Source organism: Tamandua tetradactyla, chromosome 3, assembly GCF_023851605.1.
Source record: "Tamandua tetradactyla isolate mTamTet1 chromosome 3, mTamTet1.pri, whole genome shotgun sequence".
NCBI classification, from domain to species: Eukaryota; Metazoa; Chordata; class Mammalia; order Pilosa; family Myrmecophagidae; genus Tamandua; species Tamandua tetradactyla.
The window spans coordinates 104,191,575-104,214,621 of NC_135329.1; the positions used below are offsets into that span (position 1 = coordinate 104,191,575).

General features: G+C 39.6%; 1 protein-coding gene across 2 annotated transcripts in view; it reads left to right on the forward strand.

Annotated features, from left to right (window-relative positions):
* The window catches only part of ACMSD (aminocarboxymuconate semialdehyde decarboxylase), a 134,040-nt gene that overhangs the window by 59,349 nt on the left and 51,644 nt on the right, over window positions 1–23,047 (forward strand). For both annotated transcript variants that reach the window (XM_077153636.1, XM_077153635.1), the window contains one exon: window positions 21,525–21,618. In XM_077153636.1, coding sequence (XP_077009751.1) covers window positions 21,525–21,618 — 94 coding nt within the window. The remainder of the gene's footprint in view (window positions 1–21,524; window positions 21,619–23,047) is intronic.

A 23,047-nucleotide genomic window follows, 5' to 3' on the forward strand; every position in this document is an offset into this window, starting at 1 on the left:
GTGCATACACATCCAATTCTCCCAGCACCAATTGTTAAAGAGGCTACTCTTTCCCAATTGAATGGACTTGATAGCCTTATTAAAAAGCAATTGGCCATAGGTGTGAATATCTATTTCTGAGTCTCAGTTTGATTTATTTGTCTAAATAGCTATCCTTGTGCGAGTACCATGCTGTTTTGACCACCAAAGCTTTGTAATAATTTTAAAGTCAGGAAGTGTGAGTCCTTCAACTTCATTCTTCTTTTTTAAGATTGGTCTTAGCTATTCAGGCCAACTTACCTTTCCAAATAAATTTGATCATTACCTTTTCCATTTATGCACAGAAAGCTGTTGGAATTTTGATTGGGATTTTATTTAATCTGGAAATCATTTTGAGTAGAATTGGCATCTTAACAATATTTAGTCTTCCAATCCATGAACAAATAAATACATGTCCTTCCATTTATTGGGTCTTCTTTGATTTCTTTTAGCAATGTCTAATAGTTTTCTGTGTACAAGTCTTTTATATCCTCAGTGAGATATAATCTTAGATATTTGATTACTTTAGTTGCTATTAAAAATGGAATTTTTTTTAATTCCTCCTCAGAGTGTTCATTACTAGTTGTGCTGGTTTGAAACGATTATGTACCCTAGAAAAGCCATATTTCAATTCTGATCCATCTTGTGGAGGCAGTCATTTCTTTTAATCACTATTCAGCATTGTAGGTTGGAGGCTTGATTAGATTATCTCCATGGACATGTGGCACACACAATTGTGAGTATTAATCTTTGATTAGAGAAAGATGTGATTCCACCTATTCCAGGTGGGTATTGATTAGTTTACTGGAATCCTTTAAAACATTTGGAAAAAACTGCAGCGCCCCTAGAGCCCACATACTCAAAGACCTTTGGAGATGAAGGAAAACACCCCTGGGGGAGCTACATGAAAACAAGAAGCCTGGAGAGAAAGCCAGCAGACATTGCCATGTTAGCCATGTATCTTTCTAGCTGAGAAAGAAACCCTGAACTTTATCAGCCTTTCTTGAGTGGAGGTAACCTCTTGTTGGTGCCTTAATTTGGACATTTTTATAGACTTGCCTTAATTGGAACATTTTCATGGCCTTAGAACATGTGAACTTGCAACTTAATAAATTCCCCTTTTTAAAAGCCATTCCATTTCTGGTATATCACATTCTGGAAGCTTGCAAACTAGAACACTAGTATATAGAAACACTGATACTTGTCACTTTTCTGAATTTGTTCTTAACTTTAGTAGCATCATTGTAGTTTTTTTAGTACTAGCTATATATAGGATCACATCATCTGCAAATAAAGAAAGTTTACTTCTTCTTTTGCAACTTGGATTCCTTCTATTTCTTTTTCTTGCCTAATTGCTTTGGCTTCAACTTCTAACACAATGTTGAATAAGAGTGGGCTTTTCTTTTTTGGAACATTTTTTATAACTGAATCAATCACATTACTTATAAATGGTCTGCTGACATCTATTTCTTCTAGAGTCAGTATAGGTTGTTCATGTATTTCTAGGAGTCTGTCCATTTCATGCAGGTAGTTTAATTTGTTGGCATACAATTGTTCATAGTATCCTCTCATGATATTTTTATTTCTGTGGAGTCTATAGTAATGTCTGTCTGTTTCTGATTTTATTTATTTGCGTCTTCTCTCTTTTTTAATTTGTCGGTCAAGCTAAGGGTTTATCAACTTTATTGATGTTTTCAAAGAACCAACTTTTGGTATTGTCAATACTCTATTGTTTTATCATTCTCAATTCATTTATTTCTATTCAGATTTTTGTTATTTCTTTCCTTCTACTTACTCTGGATTTATTTTTCTTTTATTCTTCTAGTTCCTCCAGGTGTGCAGTTAAGTTTTGATTTTAGCTCTGTCCTCTTTTTAATGTAGGCATTTAGGGCTATAAATTTTCCCCTTCTGCATTGCCTCTGATCCATCCCATAAGTTTTGAAATGTCATGGTCTTGTTTTCTAAGTCTCAAGATATTTACAATTTCTCTTGCAATTTATTCTCTGAACCATTGATTGTTTAAGAGTGTGTTAACTTCCACATATTTGTGGATTTTCCAGTTCTCTGCCAGTTATTATTCCCAGCTTCATTTCATTATGGTCAGAGAAGATGCTTTGTGTAATTTCAATCTTTCTAAATTTATTGAAACTTGTTTCATGACCCAATATGTGGTCTATCCTGGAGAACAACCCATGTAATAGAGAAGAAGGTATAAATATGTTTGGGGTTCAATGTTCTATATATGCCTGTGTGGTCTAGTTCAATTATGATATTATTCAAGTTCTCTATTTCCTTATTGATTTTCTATATTTATCTTATTTTGTCCACATTATGTTTATATTTTGCATGCCCATTATGAGGGAAAATGTCTTTTTCAAGTTTGATTATATTCTAACTCATAGGAATTAAAGGGTAGAGCTGTATATTGAAGATACAGTACTTCTGAGTTTTGTATTCACTCTTTCAATTACCTATACTGAAGATCTTCATTTCTTCACACTATTCCAAGCCACTCTCTCTCCTGTCTTTCATCCTCGGTACTCCCTTTAGTAATTCTTGTAGTGCAGGCATTTTGCTGACAAACTCTCTTATCTGTGAATATTTTAAACTCTCCCCTATTTCTGAAGGACAATTTTTCTGGATAAAGAATTTTGATTGGTAGTTTTTGCCTTTCAGTACCATAAATATATTATACTACTGTCTTCTCACCTCCATGGTTTTTTATGTGAAATTGGCACTTAGTCTTATTGAGGATCTCTTGTATGTGACAAACTGCTTTCTCCTGCTGCTTTCAAAATTCCATTTGATCTTTGGCAATTGGCATTATGATTAATATGTCTCCAAGTGGGTCTATTGGGGTTTATGATACTTGGAGTATATTGTGCTTCTTAGGCAGGTATACCTATAGGAAGTTATAGCCATTATTTCCTCACATATTCTGTCCCTTTTTCCTTCTTTTTGCCTTCTAGGACATCCAAGACATATATGTTTGTGCATTTCCTGCTGTTACTGAAATCCCTAACACACTGCTCAATTTTTTCTATTCTTTTCTCTGTTTTCTGCCTGTATTGTTTTCAGTGTCCTGTATTCTAATTCACTAATTCTTCATTCTGCATGCTCAAATCTGCATTGCATGCCTCTATTGTAATTTTTTTTAAATGCAGTTTTATTGAGATATACTCACACATCATATAATCCATCCAAAGTATACAATCAATGGCTCACATTATAATCATACAGTTGTGCATTAACCACCACAATTTTAGAACATTTTCATTACTCCATAAAAATAAAAGTAAAAATAAAGAAAACCCCAAATATCCCATGATGCTTATTCCTCTATTGTTTGTTTGTTTAATTTTTGTCTCTATTTTATTACTCACCAGGCTGTATACAGGATAAAGAGAGTCAGTCATAAGATTTTCACAATCACACAGTCACACCACCAAAGCCACACAGTTGTACAATAACTTTCAAGAATCAAGGCTACTGGATTACAATTCAAAAGTTTCAAGTCTTTTCTTTTAGCTATTCTAATACTCTAGAAACTAAAAAGGAATATCTATATAATGCAAAAGAATAACCTGCAGAGTGACCTATTGACTCCATTTGAAATCTCTTAGCCATTGAAACTTTATTTTGTTTCATTTCTTTTTCCCCTCTTGGTCCAGAAGACTTTCACAATCCCATGATGCCAGGACCAGGCTCATCTCTGGTTGTCATGTCCTGTGTTGCCAGGGAGACTTGTCCCTGGGAGTCATGTCCCACATGGTGGGGGGGGGGGGGAGGAGTAATGAGTTTACCTGAAGAATTGGCATAGAGAGAGAGGCCATATCTGAGCACAAAAGTGGTTCTCTGAGGTGACTCACGCATAATTATCAGTAGTTTTAGCTTCTCCTTTGCAGGAATAAGTTTCTTAAGGGCACGTCCCAAGATAGGAGGCTTGACTTATTAAATTGGGAATCCCTAATGCTTGAGAGAGTATCAGGAATTTCCCAGGTTGGGAAGTTTAATATTTCCACATTTTCCCCAGTCCCTCAAGGAGACTTTGTCAACACATTTTTATTTCCTCCTCAAAATACTCTGGGGTATATCAGAGTATTATACAAGAAAGATCTCATTCCCTATTCTAGGATCCATGCAATTAAGTTGTTTAAATAAACTGACCATACAGGTTAAATTAGATAATGTGTTACAGAAAATATAAATTTTGTACAAAATAAATATCTGAATATATTTTAAACTCCCCCTCATTTTTGAAGGACAGTTTTGCCAGATAGAGAATTCTTGGTTGACAGTGTTTTGTTTTCAGTATCTTAACATATCATACCACTGCCTTCTTGCCGCCCTGATTTCTGCTGAGAAATCTGTACATAGTTTTATCCTTTGTATGTGATGGGTTGCTCTTCTCTTACTGCTTCTCTTTGCCTTTGACATTTGACAATCTGATTTGTAAGTGTCTTGGAGTAGGTCTATTCAGATCTAGTCTGTTTAGGGTCTCTGTGTGTGCTGGTTTGAAAGGAAGCATGCCCCCTAAGAAAAACCATGTTTTAATATAAATCCCAGTTCATAAAGGTAGAATAATCTCTATTCAATACTGTATGTTTGAAACTGTAATGAGATCATTTCCCTAGTTGATGTGATTTAGTTAAGAATGGTTGTTAAACTGGATTAGGGGATGACATGTCTCCACCCATTTGAGTGGGTCTTGATTAGTTTCTGAAGTCCTATAAAAGAGGAAACATTTTGGAGAATGAGAGATTCAGAGAGATTGGGGGGGCAACACTACAAAGCAGAGAGTCCACCAGCCAGCGACCTTCAGAGATGAAGAAGAAGACACCTCCCGGGGAGCTTCATGAAATAGGAAACCAGGAGAGAAAGCTAGCAGATGACACCGTGCTCACCATGTGCCCTTCCAGCTGAGAGAGAAGCCCTGACTGTGTTCGCCATGTGCCTTCTCACTTGAGAGAGAAACCCTGAACTTCATCGGCCTTCTTGAACCAAGGTATCTTTCCCTAGATGCCTTTGATTGGACATTTCTTTAGACTTGTTTTAATTGGGACATTTTCTCGGCCTTAGAACTGTAAACTAGCAACTCATTAAATTTCCCTTTTTAATAGCCATTCCATTTCTGGTATATTGCATTCCAGCAGCTAGCAAACTAGAACACTGTGCTTCTTGGATCTTTAATTTTATGTCTTTCACAAGAGTTGGGGAATGTCCAGTGATTATTTCCTCTATTATTCTTTCTGCCCCTTTTCTCTTCTCTTTTCCTTCTGGGAAAACAATAACAAGTATATTCATGTGCTTCATGTTATCATTCAATTCCCTCAGACCTTGCTCATATTTTTCCATTCTTTTCCTATCTGTTCTTTGTATGTAGGATTTCAGATGTCCTGTCCTCTAGTTCACTAATCCTTTCTCCTGCCTCTTCAAATCTGCTGTTATATGTCTCAACTGTGTTTTTCAAATCTACTATTGTGTCTTTCATTCACTTAAGTTCTGCCATTGTTGTTCTTCCAGGCTTTCAAGTTCTTCCATCTGGTCCTCCAGTGTCTTCTTTATATCCTTCATCTCTTTGGCAATATTTTCCTTCAAATATTGATTTGATTTTGAAGATTAGCTTGAACATTTTTAACTAGTTGTTTCAATTCCTGTATCTCATGTGAAGTGTTAGTTCATTCCTTACATTGGGCCATATCTTTGTGCTTCCTAGTATGACTCATGAATTTTTGTTGGTGTCTAAGCATCTGGTTCCTTTGATTAGTCTATTCTGAAGGATGTTTTCCCTCACCTAGAATTTTCTTCTTGGTTGGCTTTGTTATCTATCTGCTCTTTCACATTCAGTTCAACTTATTCTAGATCTCTAGCATAGCTTCTGTTTAATTGATCAGAATTTTTCAGCTCTTGTTTTTCTGGTTCTTGCCCTGCCTATATGGAATTTTTTTTAAAGAGGGCCTCCCTAGATATGATCTACTCCAGTCATATTTTCCCAGACAAGACGGACCAAGATCCCAGGAAGAGGATGTAATCAGTATCAAAGTTTCTTGAGAATGAGACCTATCAGTTGTGCCAGTCTTTCCTGTGAGGCCTCTTGATTCTGTGCTCTTCCTATACTTCCCAGCAGGTAGTGCTTGTTACCACACAGATCCCCACTGGTGTAAAGTGGTATGGTGCCATGAATTCTCAGCAAACTCTGTAACTGCCAGGGCTGTGGTTGAGACAACTGCTGAGGCTGAAGGCAGGCTGAAGCTGTTTCAGTTTCTCAGCCCCTAGATTCTGAATTCTCTGAATAAGAGCTGCCATTGGTGCTGAAACCTGGCAGCCCCTTTTCTTGGGGAAGAGATGCCCTTGACGGAATTATCTCCTTCACCTAGTAACTTTGTCTCTCAAACATATCTTAACTCTGCCCTTGCCTAGGACAATGCTGAAAATTGAAAATACCTGTGTTTTTCTTTAATGGGCTGCTAAAAAGTTTTGTTTGTTTTCTTTAAAGGAAAAAAGAAAAATAATCCTTTTCAGAGCCAGTCCTCAGCCTCCTGGGTTTGCCAATCAAGAGTGGGATTTGGTACCCAGTTTTGTGTGCCCCTTTTTTTTGGAGCACAGCCATTTTCCAGTATTCTGAGCTTAGCTAATGACAAAAGCCTGCTTTGTTTTGTTTTGTTTTCTTTTCTTTTTCGTCAGTCCTGCCGCCTCTCTGCCAGGAGAAACCTTCGGGTCCCTTTTGTGATTACTCCATGTTTATCTGTGCTCAGAGCTTGTATTCAGCAGTCCAAATTTGTTAATTAAATCCCCAATTGGAGCTTGCTTGAGCTCTCCTTGCCTTACTTCTAGTAGAGATTGCTTATTTTTCCCCTGGGGAACTGATTAAAAAACAGTCTACCCTAGACCTCCTCTTCCCCCTTCTCCGCCGGCGTGCCCGCCGCCATCTAGCCCTCCTCTTCCTCTTTCTCCGCCGGCACTCCCGCGGCCATCTAGCCCTCCTCTTCCCCCTTCTCTGCCAGCGCGCCCGCCGCCATCTTGCCCTTCTCTTTCCCCTTAGGCTCCGGCGGCACTCCATTCGCCATCTTATCCTTCCCTTTCTCCTCCTACTCCAGAGGCTCTCCAACCACCACCGTGCCCTCTTCCACCTTCACCGGCTCCTCCGCCACCGTCCTTGACAGCCTTGCCATCCTCACCTTTCCTCCTCCAGAACAGCTACTAGGGGAGTAGAAACGATACAGAACAGCTCCTGGAGCCACGACAGAGATTAAAAAGACAGCATACCCCATCCTGGAATGGCTGACTGGTTGGGAGAACCCGCTCCGGTGAGATCGCCGAGGGGCGCGGGGTTCCCCGGGCCAGGGTGGCAAGCGGCCGGAGTCCCTCCCCCCTCCTTCCCGGGCCAGCTGGCAGAATTCGGCAGGCGGTCCCCACAAGCCGCGGCAACGGGCGCCCCCACCATGCACGGCCCCCCAGACCAACTGAGATAATTGGATCGGAAATCCCCAGGCCACAGAAAAGGGTGACGGGGGGAGTCCCTTCCAAACACGTGACTCCCCAGTCTGGCTGGGAACGGTGCACTCTCCCGGGCCGCGGTGGCTGGCGCCCTCCCGCCACGCTTGACACCCCAGACCGACTACGAAATTTGGACGGGCGCTCTCCTGGACTGTGGCGGTTGGCGACCCTCCCGGCGTTTGGACCCCCGGCCCGGCTGGCACTCTTCCAAGCCGCTTCGGCTGACGAACCACCCCACGGTGAGAGTTTTCCAAAGTTAAAGGACCCACAGTACCTTTTACTGGTGGGACCCACAGACAAACGTGTGCCACGAGCGCCACCTAATGGGCAGGATAAGAAAAAAAGAACCCAGAGATTTCACAGAAAAATCTTTCAACCTCTTGGGTCCAACACCCGGGGAAATCTGACTAAATGCCCAGACGCAGGCAGAAGATAACGGATCACGGTCAGAAATATGAAAATATGGCCCAGTCAAAGGAACAAACCAATAGTTCAAATGAGATACAGGAGCTGAGACAACTAATTCTGAATATACAAAGAGAAATGGAAAACCTCTTCAAAACCGAAATCGATAAATTGAGGGAGGACATGAAGAAGACATGGGCTGAACAAAAAGAAGAAATAGAAAGGCTGAATAAACAAATCACAGAACTTATGGGATTGAAGGACAAAGTAGAAAAGATGGAAAAAACAATGGATACCTACAATGATAGATTTAAAGAGACAGAAGATAGAATTAGTGATTTGGAGGGTGGCACATCTGAATTCCAAAAAGAAACAGAAACTTTAGGGAAAAGAATGGAAAAATTTGAACAGGGTATCAGGGAACTCAAGGACAATATGAACCGCACAAATATACGTGTTGTGGGTGTCCCAGAAGGAGAAGAGAAGGGAAAAGGAGGAGAAAAAATAATGGAAGAAATTATCACTGAAAATTTCCCAACTCTTATGAAAGACATAAAATTACAGATCCAAGAAGTGCAGTGCACCCCAAAGAGATCAGACTCAAATAGGCGTTCTCCAAGACACTTATTAGTTAGAATGTCAGAGGTCAAAGAGAAAGAGAGGATCTTGAAAGCAGCAAGAGAAAAACAATCCATCACATACAAGGGAAACCCAATAAGATTATGTGTACATTTCTCAGCAGAAACCATGGAAGCTAGAAGACAGTGGGATGATATATTTAAATTACTAAAAAGAAAAACTGCCAACCAAGACTCCTATATCCAGCAAAATCGTCCTTCAAAAATGAGGGAGAAATTAAAACATTCTCAGACAAAAAGTCACTGAGAGAATTGGTGACCAAGAGACCAGCTCTGCAAGAAATACTAAAGGGAGCACTAGAGTCAGAAACGAAAAGACAGAAGAGAGAGGTATGGAGAAGAGTGTAGTAAGAAGGAAAGTCAGATATGATATATATAATACAAAAGGCAAAATGGTAGAGGAAAATATTATCCAAACAGTAATAACACTAAATGTTAAAGGACTGAATTCCCCACTCAATAGACACAGACTGGCAGAATGGATTAAAAAACAGGATCCTTCTATATGCTGTCTACAGGAAACACATCTTAGACCCAAAGATAAACATAGGTTGAAAGTGAAAGGTTGGGAAAAGATATTTCATGCAAATAACAACCAGAAAAGAGCAGGAGTGGCTATACTAATATCCAACAAATTAGACTTCAAATGTGAAACAGTTAAAAGAGACAAAGAAGGACACTATCTACTAATAAAAGGAACAATTAAACAAGAAGACATAACAATCATAAATATTTATGCACCGAACCAGAATACCCCAAAATACGTGAGGAATACACTGCAAACACTGAAAAGGGAAATAGACTCATATACCATAATAGTTGGAGACTTCAATTCCCCACTCTCATCAATGGACAGAACATCTAGACAGAGGATCAATAAAGAAATAGAGAATCTGAATATTACTATAAATGAGCTAGACTTAACAGACATTAATAGGACATTACATCCCACAACAGCAGGATACACCTTTTTCTCAAGTGCTCATGGATCATTCTCAAAGATAGACCATATGCTGGGTCACAAAGCAAGTCTTAACAAATTTAAAAAGATTGAAATCATACACAACACTTTCTCGGATCATAAAGGAATGAAGTTGGAAATCAATAATAGGCAGAGTGCCAGCAAATTCACAAATACGTGGAGGCTCAACAACACACTCTTAAACAACAAGTGGGTCAAAGAAGAAATTGCAAGAGAAATTAGTAAATACCTAGAGGTGAATGAAAATGAAAACACAACATATCAAAACTTATGGGGACTTCCTGGAAGATGGCGGCTTAGTAAGACGCGCGGATCTTAGTTTCTTCTCCAGGACACCTACTAGGGGAGTAGAAACGATACAGAAAGCGCCCAAAGCCACAACAGAGATAAAAAAGACAGCGTACCCCATCCTGGAACGGCTGGCTGGCTGAGAGAAGCAGCTCGGGTGAGATCGCCGAGGCACGCGGGCCTTACCGGGCGGGGTGGCAAGCGGCCGGAGTTACTCCCTTCCCCCTTCCCGGGCCGGCTGGGAGAATTGGAGAGGTGGTCCCCTGAAACCAAGGTGACTGGCGCCCACACCACGCGCAGCCCCCGGACCAACTGAGAGAATTGGATCGGAAACCCCCAGGCCGCGGAGAACGGTGACCCCGTGACTCCCGGGGAACGTGCACTCTCTCGGGCGGGCCGCTGCCGCTGGCGCCCTCCCGCCACGCTTGTTGCCCAGGGCCGACTAGGAAATTCGGATGGGCTCTTTCGCTGGCTGCGGCGACCAGCAACCCTCCCTGCGTTCGGACACCCTCCCTGCGTTCGGACCCCGGGCCAGCTCAAGCCGCTTCGGCTAGCGAACCCCCAGGACGGCGAGAGTTTTCCAAAGTTTAAGGTCCCACAGCACCTTTTACTGGTGGGACCCGCAGACAAACGTGTGCCACGAGCGCCACCTACTGGGCAGGATAAGAAAAACAGAACCCAGAGATTTCACAGAAAAATATTACAACCTTGCTGGGTCCAACACCAAGAGAAATCTGAATAAATGCCCAGACGCCAGCAGCAGAAGATAACTGTCCACGCTCAAAAGATCGAGAATATGGCTCAGTCAAAGGAACAAACCAATAGCTCAAATGAGACACAGGAGCTGAGACAACTAATGCTGAATATACGAACAGAAATGGAAAACCTCTTCAAAAATGAAATCGATAAATTGAGGGAGGACATGAAGAGGACATGGGCTGAACATAAAGAAGAAATAGAAAAACTGAAAAAACAAATCGCAGAACTTATGGAAGTGAAGGATAAAGTAGCAAACATAGAAAAAATAATGGATAGCTACAATGATAGATTTAAAGAGACAGAAGATAGAATTAGTGATTTGGAGGATGGAACATCTGAATTCCAAAAAGAAACAGAAACTATCGGGAAAAGAATGGAAAAATTTGAACAGGGTATCAGGGAACTCAAGGACAATATGAACCGCACAAATATACGTGTTGTGGGTGTCCCAGAAGGAGAAGAGAAGGGAAAAGGAGGAGAAAAACTAATGGAAGAAATTTTCACTGAAAATTTCCCAACTCTTATGAAAGACCTAAAATTACAGATCCAAGAAGTGCAGCGCACCCCAAAGAGATTAGACCCAAATAGGCGTTCTCCAAGACACTTACTAGTTAGAATGTCAGAGGTCAAAGAGAAAGAGAAGATCTTGAAAGCAGCAAGAGAAAAACAATCCATTACATACAAGGGAAACCCAATAAGACTTTGTGTAGATTTCTCAGCAGAAACCATGGAAGCTAGAAGACAGTGGGATGATATATTTAAAATACTAAAAGAGAAAAACTGCCAACCAAGATTCCTATATCCAGCAAAATTATCCTTCAAAAATGAGGGAGAAATTAAAACATTCTCAGACAAAAAGTCACTGAAAGAATTCGTGACCAAGAGACCAGCTCTGCAAGAAATACTAAAGGGAGCACTAGAGTCAGATACGAAAAGACAGAAGAGAGAGGTATGGAGAAGAGTGTAGAAAGAAGGAAAATCAGATATGATATATATAATACAAAAGGCAAAATGTTAGAGGAAAATATTATCCAAACAGTAATAACACTAAATGTCAATGGACTGAATTCCCCAATCAAAAGATATAGATTGGCAGAATGGATTAAAAAACAGGATCCTTCGATATGCTGTCTACAGGAAACACATCTTAGACCCAAAGATAAACATAGGTTGAAAGTGAAAGGTTGGGAAAAGATATTTCATGCAAATAACAACCAGAAAAGAGCAGGAGTGGCTATACTAATATCCAACAAATTAGACTTCAAATGTAAAACAGTTAAAAGAGACAAAGAAGGACACTATATACTAATAAAAGGAACAATTAAACAAGAAGACATAACAATCATAAATATTTACGCACCGAATCAGAATGCCCCAAAATACGTGAGGAATATACTGCAAACACTGAAAAGGGAAATAGACTCATATACCATAATAGTTGGAGACTTCAACTCACCACTCTCATCAAGGGACAGAACATCTAGACAGAGGATCAACAAAGAAATAGAGAATCTGAATATTACTATAAATGAACTAGACTTAATAGATATTTATAGGACATTACATCCCACAACAGCAGGATACACCTTTTTCTCAAGTGCTCATGGATCATTCTCAAAGATAGACCATATGCTGGGTCACAAAGCAAGTCTCAACAAATTTAAAAAGATTGAAATCTTACACAACACTTTCTCGGACAATAAAGGAATGATGTTGGAAATCAATAATAGGCAGAGTGCCAGAAAATTCACAAATACGTGGAGGCTCAACAACACACTCCTAAACAACGACTGGGTCAAAGAAGAAATTGCAAGAGAAATTAGCAAATACCTCGAGGCGAATGAAAATGAAAACACAACATATCAAAACTTATGGGACGCAGCAAAGGCAGTGCTAAGAGGGAAATTTATTGCTCTAAATGCCTATATCAGAAAAGAAGAAAAGGCAAAAATTCAGGAATTAACTATCCATTTGGAAGAACTGGAGAAAGAACAGCAAGCTAACCCCAAAGCAAGCAAAAGGAAAGAAATAACAAAGATTAGAGCACAAATAAATGAAATTGAAAACATGAAAACAATAGAGAAAATCAATAAGGTCAGAAGTTGGTTCTATGAGAAAATCAATAAGATTGATGGGCCCTTAGCAAGATTGACAAAAAGAAGAAGAGAGAGGATGCAAATAAATAAGATCAGAAATGGAAGAGGAGACATAACTACTGACCTCACAGAAATAAAGGAGGTAATAACAGGATACTATGAACAACTTTACGCTAATAAATACAACAATTTAGAGGAAATGGACGGGTTCCTGGAAAGACATGAACAACCAACTTTGACTCAAGAAGACATAGATGACCTCAACAAACCAATCACAAGTAAAGAAATTGAATTAGTCATTCAAAAGCTTCCTAAAAAGAAAAGTCCAGGACCAGATGGTTTCACATGTGAATTCTACCAAACGTTCCAGAAAGAATTAGTACCAATTCTCTTCAAACTCTTCAAAAAAATCGAAGTGGAGGGAAAACTATCTAATTCATTCTATGAAGCCAACATCACCCTCATACCAAAACCAGGCAAAGATATTACAAAAAAAGAAAACTACAGACCAATCTCTCTAATGAATACAGATGCAAAAATCCTCAATAAAATTCTAGCAAATCGTATCCAACAACACATTAAAAGAATTATACATCATGACCAAGTAGGATTCATCCCAGGTATGCAAGGATGGTTCAACATAAGAAAATCAATTAATGTAATACACCATATCAACAAATCAAAGCAGAAAAATCACATGATCATCTCAATTGATGCAGAGAAGGCATTCGACAAGATTCAACATCCTTTCCTGTTGAAAACACTTCAAAAGATAGGAATACAAGGGAACTTCCTTAAAATGATAGAGGGAATATATGAAAAACCCACAGCTAATATCATCCTCAATGGGGAAAAATTGAAAACTTTCCCCCTAAGATCAGGAACAAGACAAGGATGTCCACTATCACCACTATTATTCAACATTGTGTTGGAGGTTCTAGCCAGAGCAATTAGACAAGAAAAAGAAATACAAGGCATCAAAATTGGAAAGGAAGAAGTAAAACTATCACTGTTTGCAGACGATATGATACTATACGTCGAAAACCCGGAAAAATCCACAACAAAACTACTAGAGCTAATAAATGAGTACAGCAAAGTAGCAGGTTACAAGATCAACATTCAAAAATCTGTAGCATTTCTATACACTAGTAATGAACAAGCTGAGGGGGAAATCAAGAAACGAATCCCATTTACAATTGCAACTAAAAGAATAAAATACCTAGGAATAAATTTAACTAAAGAGACAAAAAACCTATATAAAGAAAACTACAAAAAACTGCTAAAAGAAATCACAGAAGACCTAAATAGATGGAAGGGCATACCGTGTTCATGGATTGGAAGACTAAATATAGTTAAGATGTCAATCCTACCTAAATTGATTTACAGATTCAATGCAATACCAATCAAAATCCCAACAACTTATTTTTCAGAAATAGAAAAACCAATAAGCAAATTTATCTGCAAGGGCAGGGTGCCCCGAATTGCTAAAAACATCTTGAGGAAAAAAACGAAGCTGGAGGTCTCGCGCTGCCTGACTTTAAGGCATATTATGAAGCCACAGTGGTCAAAACAGCATGGTATTGGCATAAAGATAGATATATCGACCAATGGAATCGAATAGAGTGCTCAGATATAGACCCTCTCATCTATGGACATTTGATCTTTGATAAGGCAGTCAAGCCAACTCACCTGGGACAGAGCAGTCTCTTCAATAAATGGTGCCTAGAGAACTGGATATCCATATGCAAAAGAATGAAAGAAGACCCGTATCTCACACCTTATACAAAAGTTAACTCAAAATGGATCAAAGATCTAAACATTAGGTCTAAGACCATAAAACAGTTAGAGGAAAATGTAGGGAGATATCTTATGAAACTTACAATGGGAGGCGGTTTTATGGACCTTAAACCTAAAGCAAGAGCACTGAAGAACGAAATAAATAAATGGGAGCTCCTCAAAATTAAACACTTTTGTGCATCAAAGAACTTCATCAAGAAAGTAGAAAGACAGCCTACACAATGGGAGACAATATTTGGAAATGACATATCAGATAAAGGTCTAGTATCCAGAATTTATAAAGAGATTGTTCAACTCAACAACAAAAAGACAGCCAACCCAATTACAAAATGGGAAAAAGACTTGAACAGACACCTACCAGAAGAGGAAATACAAATGGCCAAAAGGCACATGAAGAGATGCTCAATGTCCCTGGCCATTAGAGAAATGCAAATCAAAACCACAATGAGATATCATCTCACACCCACCAGAATGGCCATTATCAACAAAACAGAAAATGACAAGTGCTGGAGAGGATGTGGAGAAAGAGGCACACTTATCCACTGTTGGTGGGAATGTCAAATGGTGCAACCACTGTGGAAGGCAGTTTGGCGGTTCCTCAAAAAGCTGAATATAGAATTGCCATATGACCCAGCAATACCATTGCTGGGTATCTACTCAAAGGATTTAAGGGCAAAGACACAAATGGACATTTGCACACCAATGTTTATAGCAGCGTTATTTACAATTGCAAAGAGATGGAAACAGCCAAAATGTCCATCAACAGACGAGTGGCTAAACAAACTGTGGTATATACATACGATGGAATATTATGCAGCTTTAAGACAGGATAAACTCATGAAGCATGTAATAACATGGATGGACCTAGAGAACATTATGCTGAGTGAGTCTAGCCAAAAACTAAAGGACAAATACTGTATGGTCCCACTGATGTGAACAGACATTCCAGAATAAACTTGGAATATGTCATTGGTAACAGAGTCCAGCAGGAGTTAGAAACAGGGTAATATTATGTGTAATTGGAGCTGAAGGGATACAGACTGTGCAACAAGACTAGATACAAAAACTCAAAAATGGACAGCACGATAATACCTAATTGTAAAGTAATCATGTTAAAACACTGAATGAAGCTGCATCTGAGCTATAGGTTTTTTGTTTTTTTTTTTTTTACTATTATTATTACTTTTATTTTTTTTCTCTATATTAACATTCTATATCTTTTTCTGTCGTGTTGCTAGTTCTTCTAAACTGATGCAAATGTACTAAGAAGCGATGATCATGCATCTATGTGATGATGTTAAGAATTACTGATTGCATATGTAGAATGGTTTGATTTCTAAAAAAAAAACTGTCTACCATGCCAGTGGGGAAGGGGGGCCAGCCTCCACAGTTTCAGAAACGTTACTTACAGTTCTGTGCTTTGATCTCAGCCATTCCACCCATTCCAAACTGGTATATGATGTGTGTCTGATCACAGAAGTTCCCCAGTTTTCCAGACAGCTCTTACTGTTTACTAGCTGCCCTAGAGGATGAACTAAATTCCACATCTCCCTATGTCACCACCTTGCCCTGTCTGCTCCTCTATTTTATTTTTAATTTCTACTATTATGCCTTTGATCCTGATAGTTTCTATTGTTTCTTTTTATAATTTCAAATTTCTCTTTATACTCTTTATACTATTGTCTTCCTAATATCCTTTCTCTCTTTATGCCTATTTGCCTTCATCTCCTTGAACTGACTTTGGATATTTGCATGAACATCTTTCATTAGTTGTACCAACTTCTAAATATCCTCCAAAGTTTTAATTTTTCTCCTGACTGAACCATTTATTTCTGGCTTATAAACTTTTGGCTGATGTCTGGGTATCTATTTATTTTGATGTGTTAATTCTGAAGATCAGTTTCTCCCTATGGTCTAGAGTTTTATTGTTGGCTGGCTTTGTGTTAAGGTTTTCTTTGATGCTTGGTCCAACTTATTCTAGACCTTTAGAGTAGCCCATGTGTATTCAGATTTACTCTACTCTTCTTCATCTGTTTATTGTCTTGGATATCAGTACAGTTTTTAAGATTGCACTTTTTCTGTCTTGCACTAAGAGGAGAAAGCTTCCTTTCCTCTGTTCTTCTCTGGAAATTTTGATCTGTTCTGCTTGGTTGTGTGCACAATTTTATCTCTAGCCCCGATGTTTTGTTTAAATTCTCTCTCTCAGTGCCCCCTTTTCTATACACTTTTCAATTCTGGGACACATCTTTACAGCAGCTTGGTTCTCCCCTTATCAACTTGACAATCATACACATCTTTTTAAGCTGTATTTAACCTCTAAAGAAAAATAATAACAGTCATATTTTCACCTAACATAATTCAAGTATCCTGTGTACAACTGGAAACACACTAACACTTTCCCCAGAACAAGATGCAAGTCTTTTGTAATAATTACTGTTAAATTGATATCCTCAAACTTCAATACTATGACATAAAATTAATCATTTCTTCTTATATGAAAAGGAGGTAAGAGGGAAAAGAAAGATATTTGTTCTATGTATATATACAAACATATTCATAATGAAACAATGACAAAATACTCATAACCACTATAGTTCTCATTTCTGCAACTGGTTAAGTGGACATAACTCATACTTATAATTACCTTCTTCTATTATCCATTCCATATTCCCTTTCCTCTCAGCAAGTAACTCAACTGATCTTGCTTCTTTGCCTGATAGGGTGATCCAAACCTCCATTTCTGAAGGGCCTGGGTCATTAGTGGTTCTTCCAGATTATGTTGTTGCAGTTTTCCACTGCCTTTAGTCACAGAGCATGGTAGTACTAAAAGATGCCATTGGGAGTCTCCTATGTCCCAATCAAACTTCTCATTACCTCCCTTATGTAGTAGCAATCCTATTTCCTCTTGGATAATCAGGATCACTCACCCCAGTAGGCACAGTAATTCCCTTATTTGCCTGTTGATTCAGAGGCATAAGCCCAAAGTGACTGGGTGGCGCCTGAAATTCTAGTTCAGTGGAATTAGTTATGTCTCTTTGTGGTAGCATTCCTCCTTTTGGAAATAAGACCAGCAGAGCTTAAAGTCTCAGGGACAGGAAGTAAAAAATGTGGATCACTAGAGATAATTGTAAGTGGTGCCACTCCCATCTTCACCCCTTGATTCCTAAGCCCATGAGCACTGGCTATGGAAGAAACAGCACGGCAGAGTAGATGCTAATTTAGAGCACAAATGGCCTCCTTAAGAATATTGCCCCAACTCTGCAAGGTACTGTCACCTAGTTGGCACTGTAATTAAGTCTTCAGAAAGGCATTCCACCATTCTATCAATCTCTTGTTTCAGGATGATGGAATGCAAATAAGTTCAGTGAATTCCATAAGCATGTGTCCATACCCATATTTCAGTTGCTGTGAACTGCATTCCTTGATCAGAAGTGATGCTATGTGGAATACCACAATGGTGGATAAAAAATTCTGTAAATCCTTGGGTGGGAGTTTTGGAAGTCGGATTGTGTGCAGGGAAGGCAAATCCATACCTGGAGTATGTGTCTATTCCCGTAAGAACACCCCCCATTCCATGCTGGAATAGAACAATGAGAACAAAACACCCCCCATTCCATGCTGGAATAGCCCAATGTAATCAACTTACCACCAGAGATCGTGGGGAATGGTGCCATATCAGAGACTAAATGTTGATCTCTGATGCTGGAATACGGGCCCTCAGTACTGGCTCATCAGGTGATCCTCAGTGAGTGGAAGACCATGTTGCTGAGTCCATGCATAACCTCCATTCCTACCACTTTAGAGGGAACCCACTGGGCAATCACAGGAGTGAATGGGGAAAGACCTTAACTGGTATCCACAGAACAGGCCACCCTATCCACTGGATTATTAAAATCTTTCTGTGCTGAAATCACTCTTGGGTAAGCATTCAAATGGGACACAAATATCTTCCATGTTTTTCACTCATTCAGAAATGTCTATCCACATACCTCTTCTCCAGACATCACTGTTACCAATTTTCCAAGTCCCTTACCATCCAGCCAAACCATTGGCCACAGCCCACGAGTCAGCAGACAAATGCACCTGTACCTATTTCTCCTTTCAAGCAAAATAAACAACCAAGTATACTGTTCAAAGTTCTGCCTAATAGGAGGGTTTCCCTTTACCTCTGTCCTTTAGGATTGTCCCAGAAAGGGGCAGTTGTGCTGTAGCTGTCCACTTTTTGGTGGTAGCTTCATATCATGAAGAAATGTCTATAAACTTGGCCTAAGTTTTCTCTTCCTCAGTCAAGTGATAATAGGGAATTTCCCATGAGCCCATAGGTATAGTCTGGAAAAGGGAAGGAAACATGGCAAGAGTGGGGGACATGGGTATTTGGGACACTTTCTCATGTAACTTACTTGCACCTTCAGGGCTTACTCAAGGCCAATCTCATATACCCCACTTTCATTAGCTGATAGAGTGCTGCTATGCACACCCAAATTTATGACTTGGTGGGTCAGACAATACCCAGGACTTGATAGGCAATTCAGGTCTCATGGCAACTTGATGGTCAGTCTCTGCAAAGACCCAGGCCAAAAGCTCTTTATCAAATGAAAAGTAGTTATCTCCATAGGATTGCAGTGCTTTGCTCCAAGATCCTAAGGGTCTACGCTGTGATTCCCCTATAGGGGCCTGCCAAAGGCTCCAAACAGCATGCCTATTTGCAACTGAAATGTCTAGTACCATTGGATCTGCTGGATCATATGGCACAAGTGGCAGAGCAACTTGTACAGTATTCTGGACCTGTTGGAGATCCTCCTTTAGTTCCAGTCTGCCCTCAAAACTAGCACCTTTTCAGGTCACTGCATAAATGGGCTCAAGTAGAACACCCAAAAAAGGAATATGTTGCCTCCAAAATCCATAAAGGCCAACTAGCCATTGTGCTCTTAGTTGTAGGAGGGGCCAAATGTAATATCTTAGCCTCCACTTTAGAAGGGATATCTCAACATATGCCATACCACTGGATATCTAGACATTTCACTCAGGTGAAAGAACCCTGAATTTTTGTTGGATTTGTCTCCCATCCTCTGACATGCAAATATCTTACCATAAATCTTGAGTAGTTGCTACTTCGTGCTCACTAGGTCCAATCAGCATAATGTCAACAATATACAAGGCAGTGTGATGTCTCATGGGAGAGGTGATCAACTTCCCTGTGGTCTAGATTATGGCACAGGGCTGGAGAATGAGTTGATTGATTTACCCCTGAGATAGGACAGTAAAGATGTATTGCTGACCTTGCCAGCTGAAAGTAAACTTTCAGTATTGAGAAGAAAAGCATTTGCAAAATCAGTAGCTGCATACCAGGTACTAGGGGATATGTTGATTTTCTCAAGCAATGATAACACGTCTGGAATAACAGCTACATTTGGAATCACCACCTGGCTGAGTTTATGATAATCTACAGTCATCCCCCAAGATCCATCTGTTTACTGCACAGACCAAATAGGAGAGTTAAACGGGGATGTGATGAGAATCACCCTGCATCCTTCAGTCCTTGATGGTGGCACTCATCTCTGTGATCCCCCCAGGAATGTGGAATTACTTTTGATTTACTCTTTTACTAGGTAGAGACAGTTCTAGTGGTTTTCACTTGGCCTTTCATACCAAAATAGCTTTCACTTTACAAGTCAGGGAACGAATTGTGGGGATTCTGTCATTTACTCAGTATGTCCATTTCAAATTATGCATTCCAGGACTGGGAAAATAACTGTGGAATGGGTTCAGGGCCCCACTGACCCTACTATGAGATGGGCCTGAGCTAAAACTCCATTAATCACCTGTTCTCCAAAAGTGATATTTTGGGTCTCCTGGAATTAATGTCAGGTCCAAGCCAGTGTCTTAATAATTCCCAAAATGTCTAATAATTTTCTTTCCCCATTGCACAGTCACCTAGTAAAGGCCTTAGATCCCTTTGGGGAAGGTTTGGAGGAAGATAAATGGTATAAATCTTTGGCAATATAGCAGGATCCTTCCCCAGTGGGACCCAGCCTTCCTTTCCTTCAAGGGGTTCTCAGTCTGTAAACTGTCTCAAGTCTGGGTTTTGTTTAAGGGGCTCTGACTCTCTTGTCTGTGTGATTCAAGTAAGAATTTCGTTTGCTTTGCCCAGAACTCTTATATTTATACAGATCAAGTAAGAATTTAGTGGACTGACCATCTATTTCCCTTCTAAATTCCCCATGATCAACTAGCCAATGCCAAAGGTCTCTGCAAGTCATACTATTCTGAATACTGCTTTCGGACTTCGCTGTTCATAACAAGAGTCACCTCCACCTTGTCTCTGGCAATTAAGTACTTTAACAACAAGTTTGTCCATGACATTCAGCTCAGTACCTGCCTGGCTAAGGAACTGAGAGTTATTTCCTCTTTGTGATCATCTCATTCACAGCAAACTGTTAAGGGATTCAGTTGGACTCATAGGGTTTTGTCAATACCTGAAGACCCCAGTAATTCCTACCTAGTGTCAGGTGGATGAATGGCCAGATAGCTTGTGTCAAGCCACCCTGCCCCAGATTAGCCCTGAGCTCCTGCCTCTTTTACTTTATATATCCTCAGATTTAGAAAATGGGGGAAAAGAGTGAAAACATCAGCCCTGACTCCAAGGATACAATCCCAGCAGTCTTTCCAAGGGAGTGGACTAAGTAGGAGTCAACAAGGAAAACTTCCCCTGCATTTGAATTGCAGATTAGTGCTTGAACATTTGTTCTCACCCAAAGTGTTTGACTGTTAGATGTTTCTTGTGAAGAGTTTTGCCAATAAATATATTAAATGTATCCACCTCAATGGTAAATCTATCAGCTCCCCTCGTTAATTCTAGGTGTCCTTTTCTTCCCAACCAGAAGCAGCGTTTACCAATGACTCTTTTACAAAGATCAAGAAACAACTTCAGACTATTTTTAATGTATTCAGATCAATGAAGACCAGAGAAAAACATTTTCTCTAAAACAGTACCCTTTAGGTGCTGGCTCATCCAAGTAACCCTCTCTCATTGTTTCTTTGAAGGTAGCTGAAAGACTCAAATGCTCCCTGTTTGTGCACCCCTGGGACATGCAAATGGATGGAAGGATGGCCAAGTACTGGCTCCCTTGGCTCGTAGGTTTGTGTTACTTGGAAGTCCAGGAAAAAAGGACCAATTCTTGGGCTGCCTTAAACATTGGGAATTTACTGGCTCACAGTTTTGAGGCTAGAAGAGATCCAAATCAAGCTACCATTAAGGTTATGCTTTCTTACTGAAAACGGGATTTCTGGGGCTGGCTGATGGTAATTCTTACTCCTTGGCTCCTCTGACACATAGCAATGCACATGGTGGCCTCTCCTAACTTTGTCCATGTCTTCCAGGGTACATTGACTTTCAGCTTCTGGCTGCTTCCTCTGTAGCTTTTTCTCTCCCTGACCTTCCCTGTAAGGCCTTCAGAAATAGGATTACAACTCATCCAGGACCACACTTTATCTGAAGTAACCTTATCAATAGATCCTATTTATAAGAGTTCACACTTACAGGTATAGGCCAAATTTAAGAACATGTTTTCCTGAACACATAGCTCCAAACCATCAAACCAAACATCTATGTAACCTTATTATTCCAAAGAAAGAAAATACAAATAATTAACAGGATTGTGAGTAGTAACAATTACCATTTATTGAGTCCTTACTCAGACAAGTACTATGTATATTATTTCATTTAATTTTAACCATATTCACACAGAACTCTTTGAGGTTAACATTATAATGACCATTTTATACATGGAGAGAACAAGTCTCGGAGTGGTTAGGTAAGCTGCCCAAGTCACAAAGCAAATACATGGAAATGGAATTTAAGCATAGATCTGTCTGATTCCAAAGCTCATGCTCTTAACCATCTCACTGCACAGCTTCCCAAAGAGGCTCCAGAGAAAAGAAACAAGGCCTGTCTAGGAGATTTAAAGAAGCTGATAATAGCATCACCTCTTAGAAATGAGAAACGTGGAGTTCAGCTTCCACCAAACAAAGATCTGAAGTACTAGATTGTAGATGATCCAGGCTTTTAATTTTCCAATTGTCTACTCTGCCCTTTGCCTCCTGCAGTTTTCATTCATGGTTCCACAAGAGGGAAATGGCAAGTGAGAGAGGAGGAACTCCTGTTTGGTATATCCAACCCCTTGCTATGAGTCCTGAAAAGAAGAGATGGAGCCAGATGCAAAACCCATGTATACTTCTGAAACCACAAGTAAAAAGTACAAGGTTATCTACAAACCAAGGAAAAGCCAGTTCTTAACTGAAAAGCTGTGGGTTTTTTTAAAGGGCCATTATCTATACTTTCTCCAGTATAATTAGCATAAATAATTAGGAAGTAACTTAAATGGCACTATCATGAAGAATTAGAGTAATATACTGAAAGTCAAAAAACTGAATGTTTGTCATAGCTTAGTCTCTATTTTGCTGTATAACCTACAGCAAGTCACTTCAACTCTTTAGACCCCAGTTACTTATTCATAAAACAAAAGAGTTGGTCTGGATTCTTTCAAGGTCTCTTTCTGCTCTGGCAT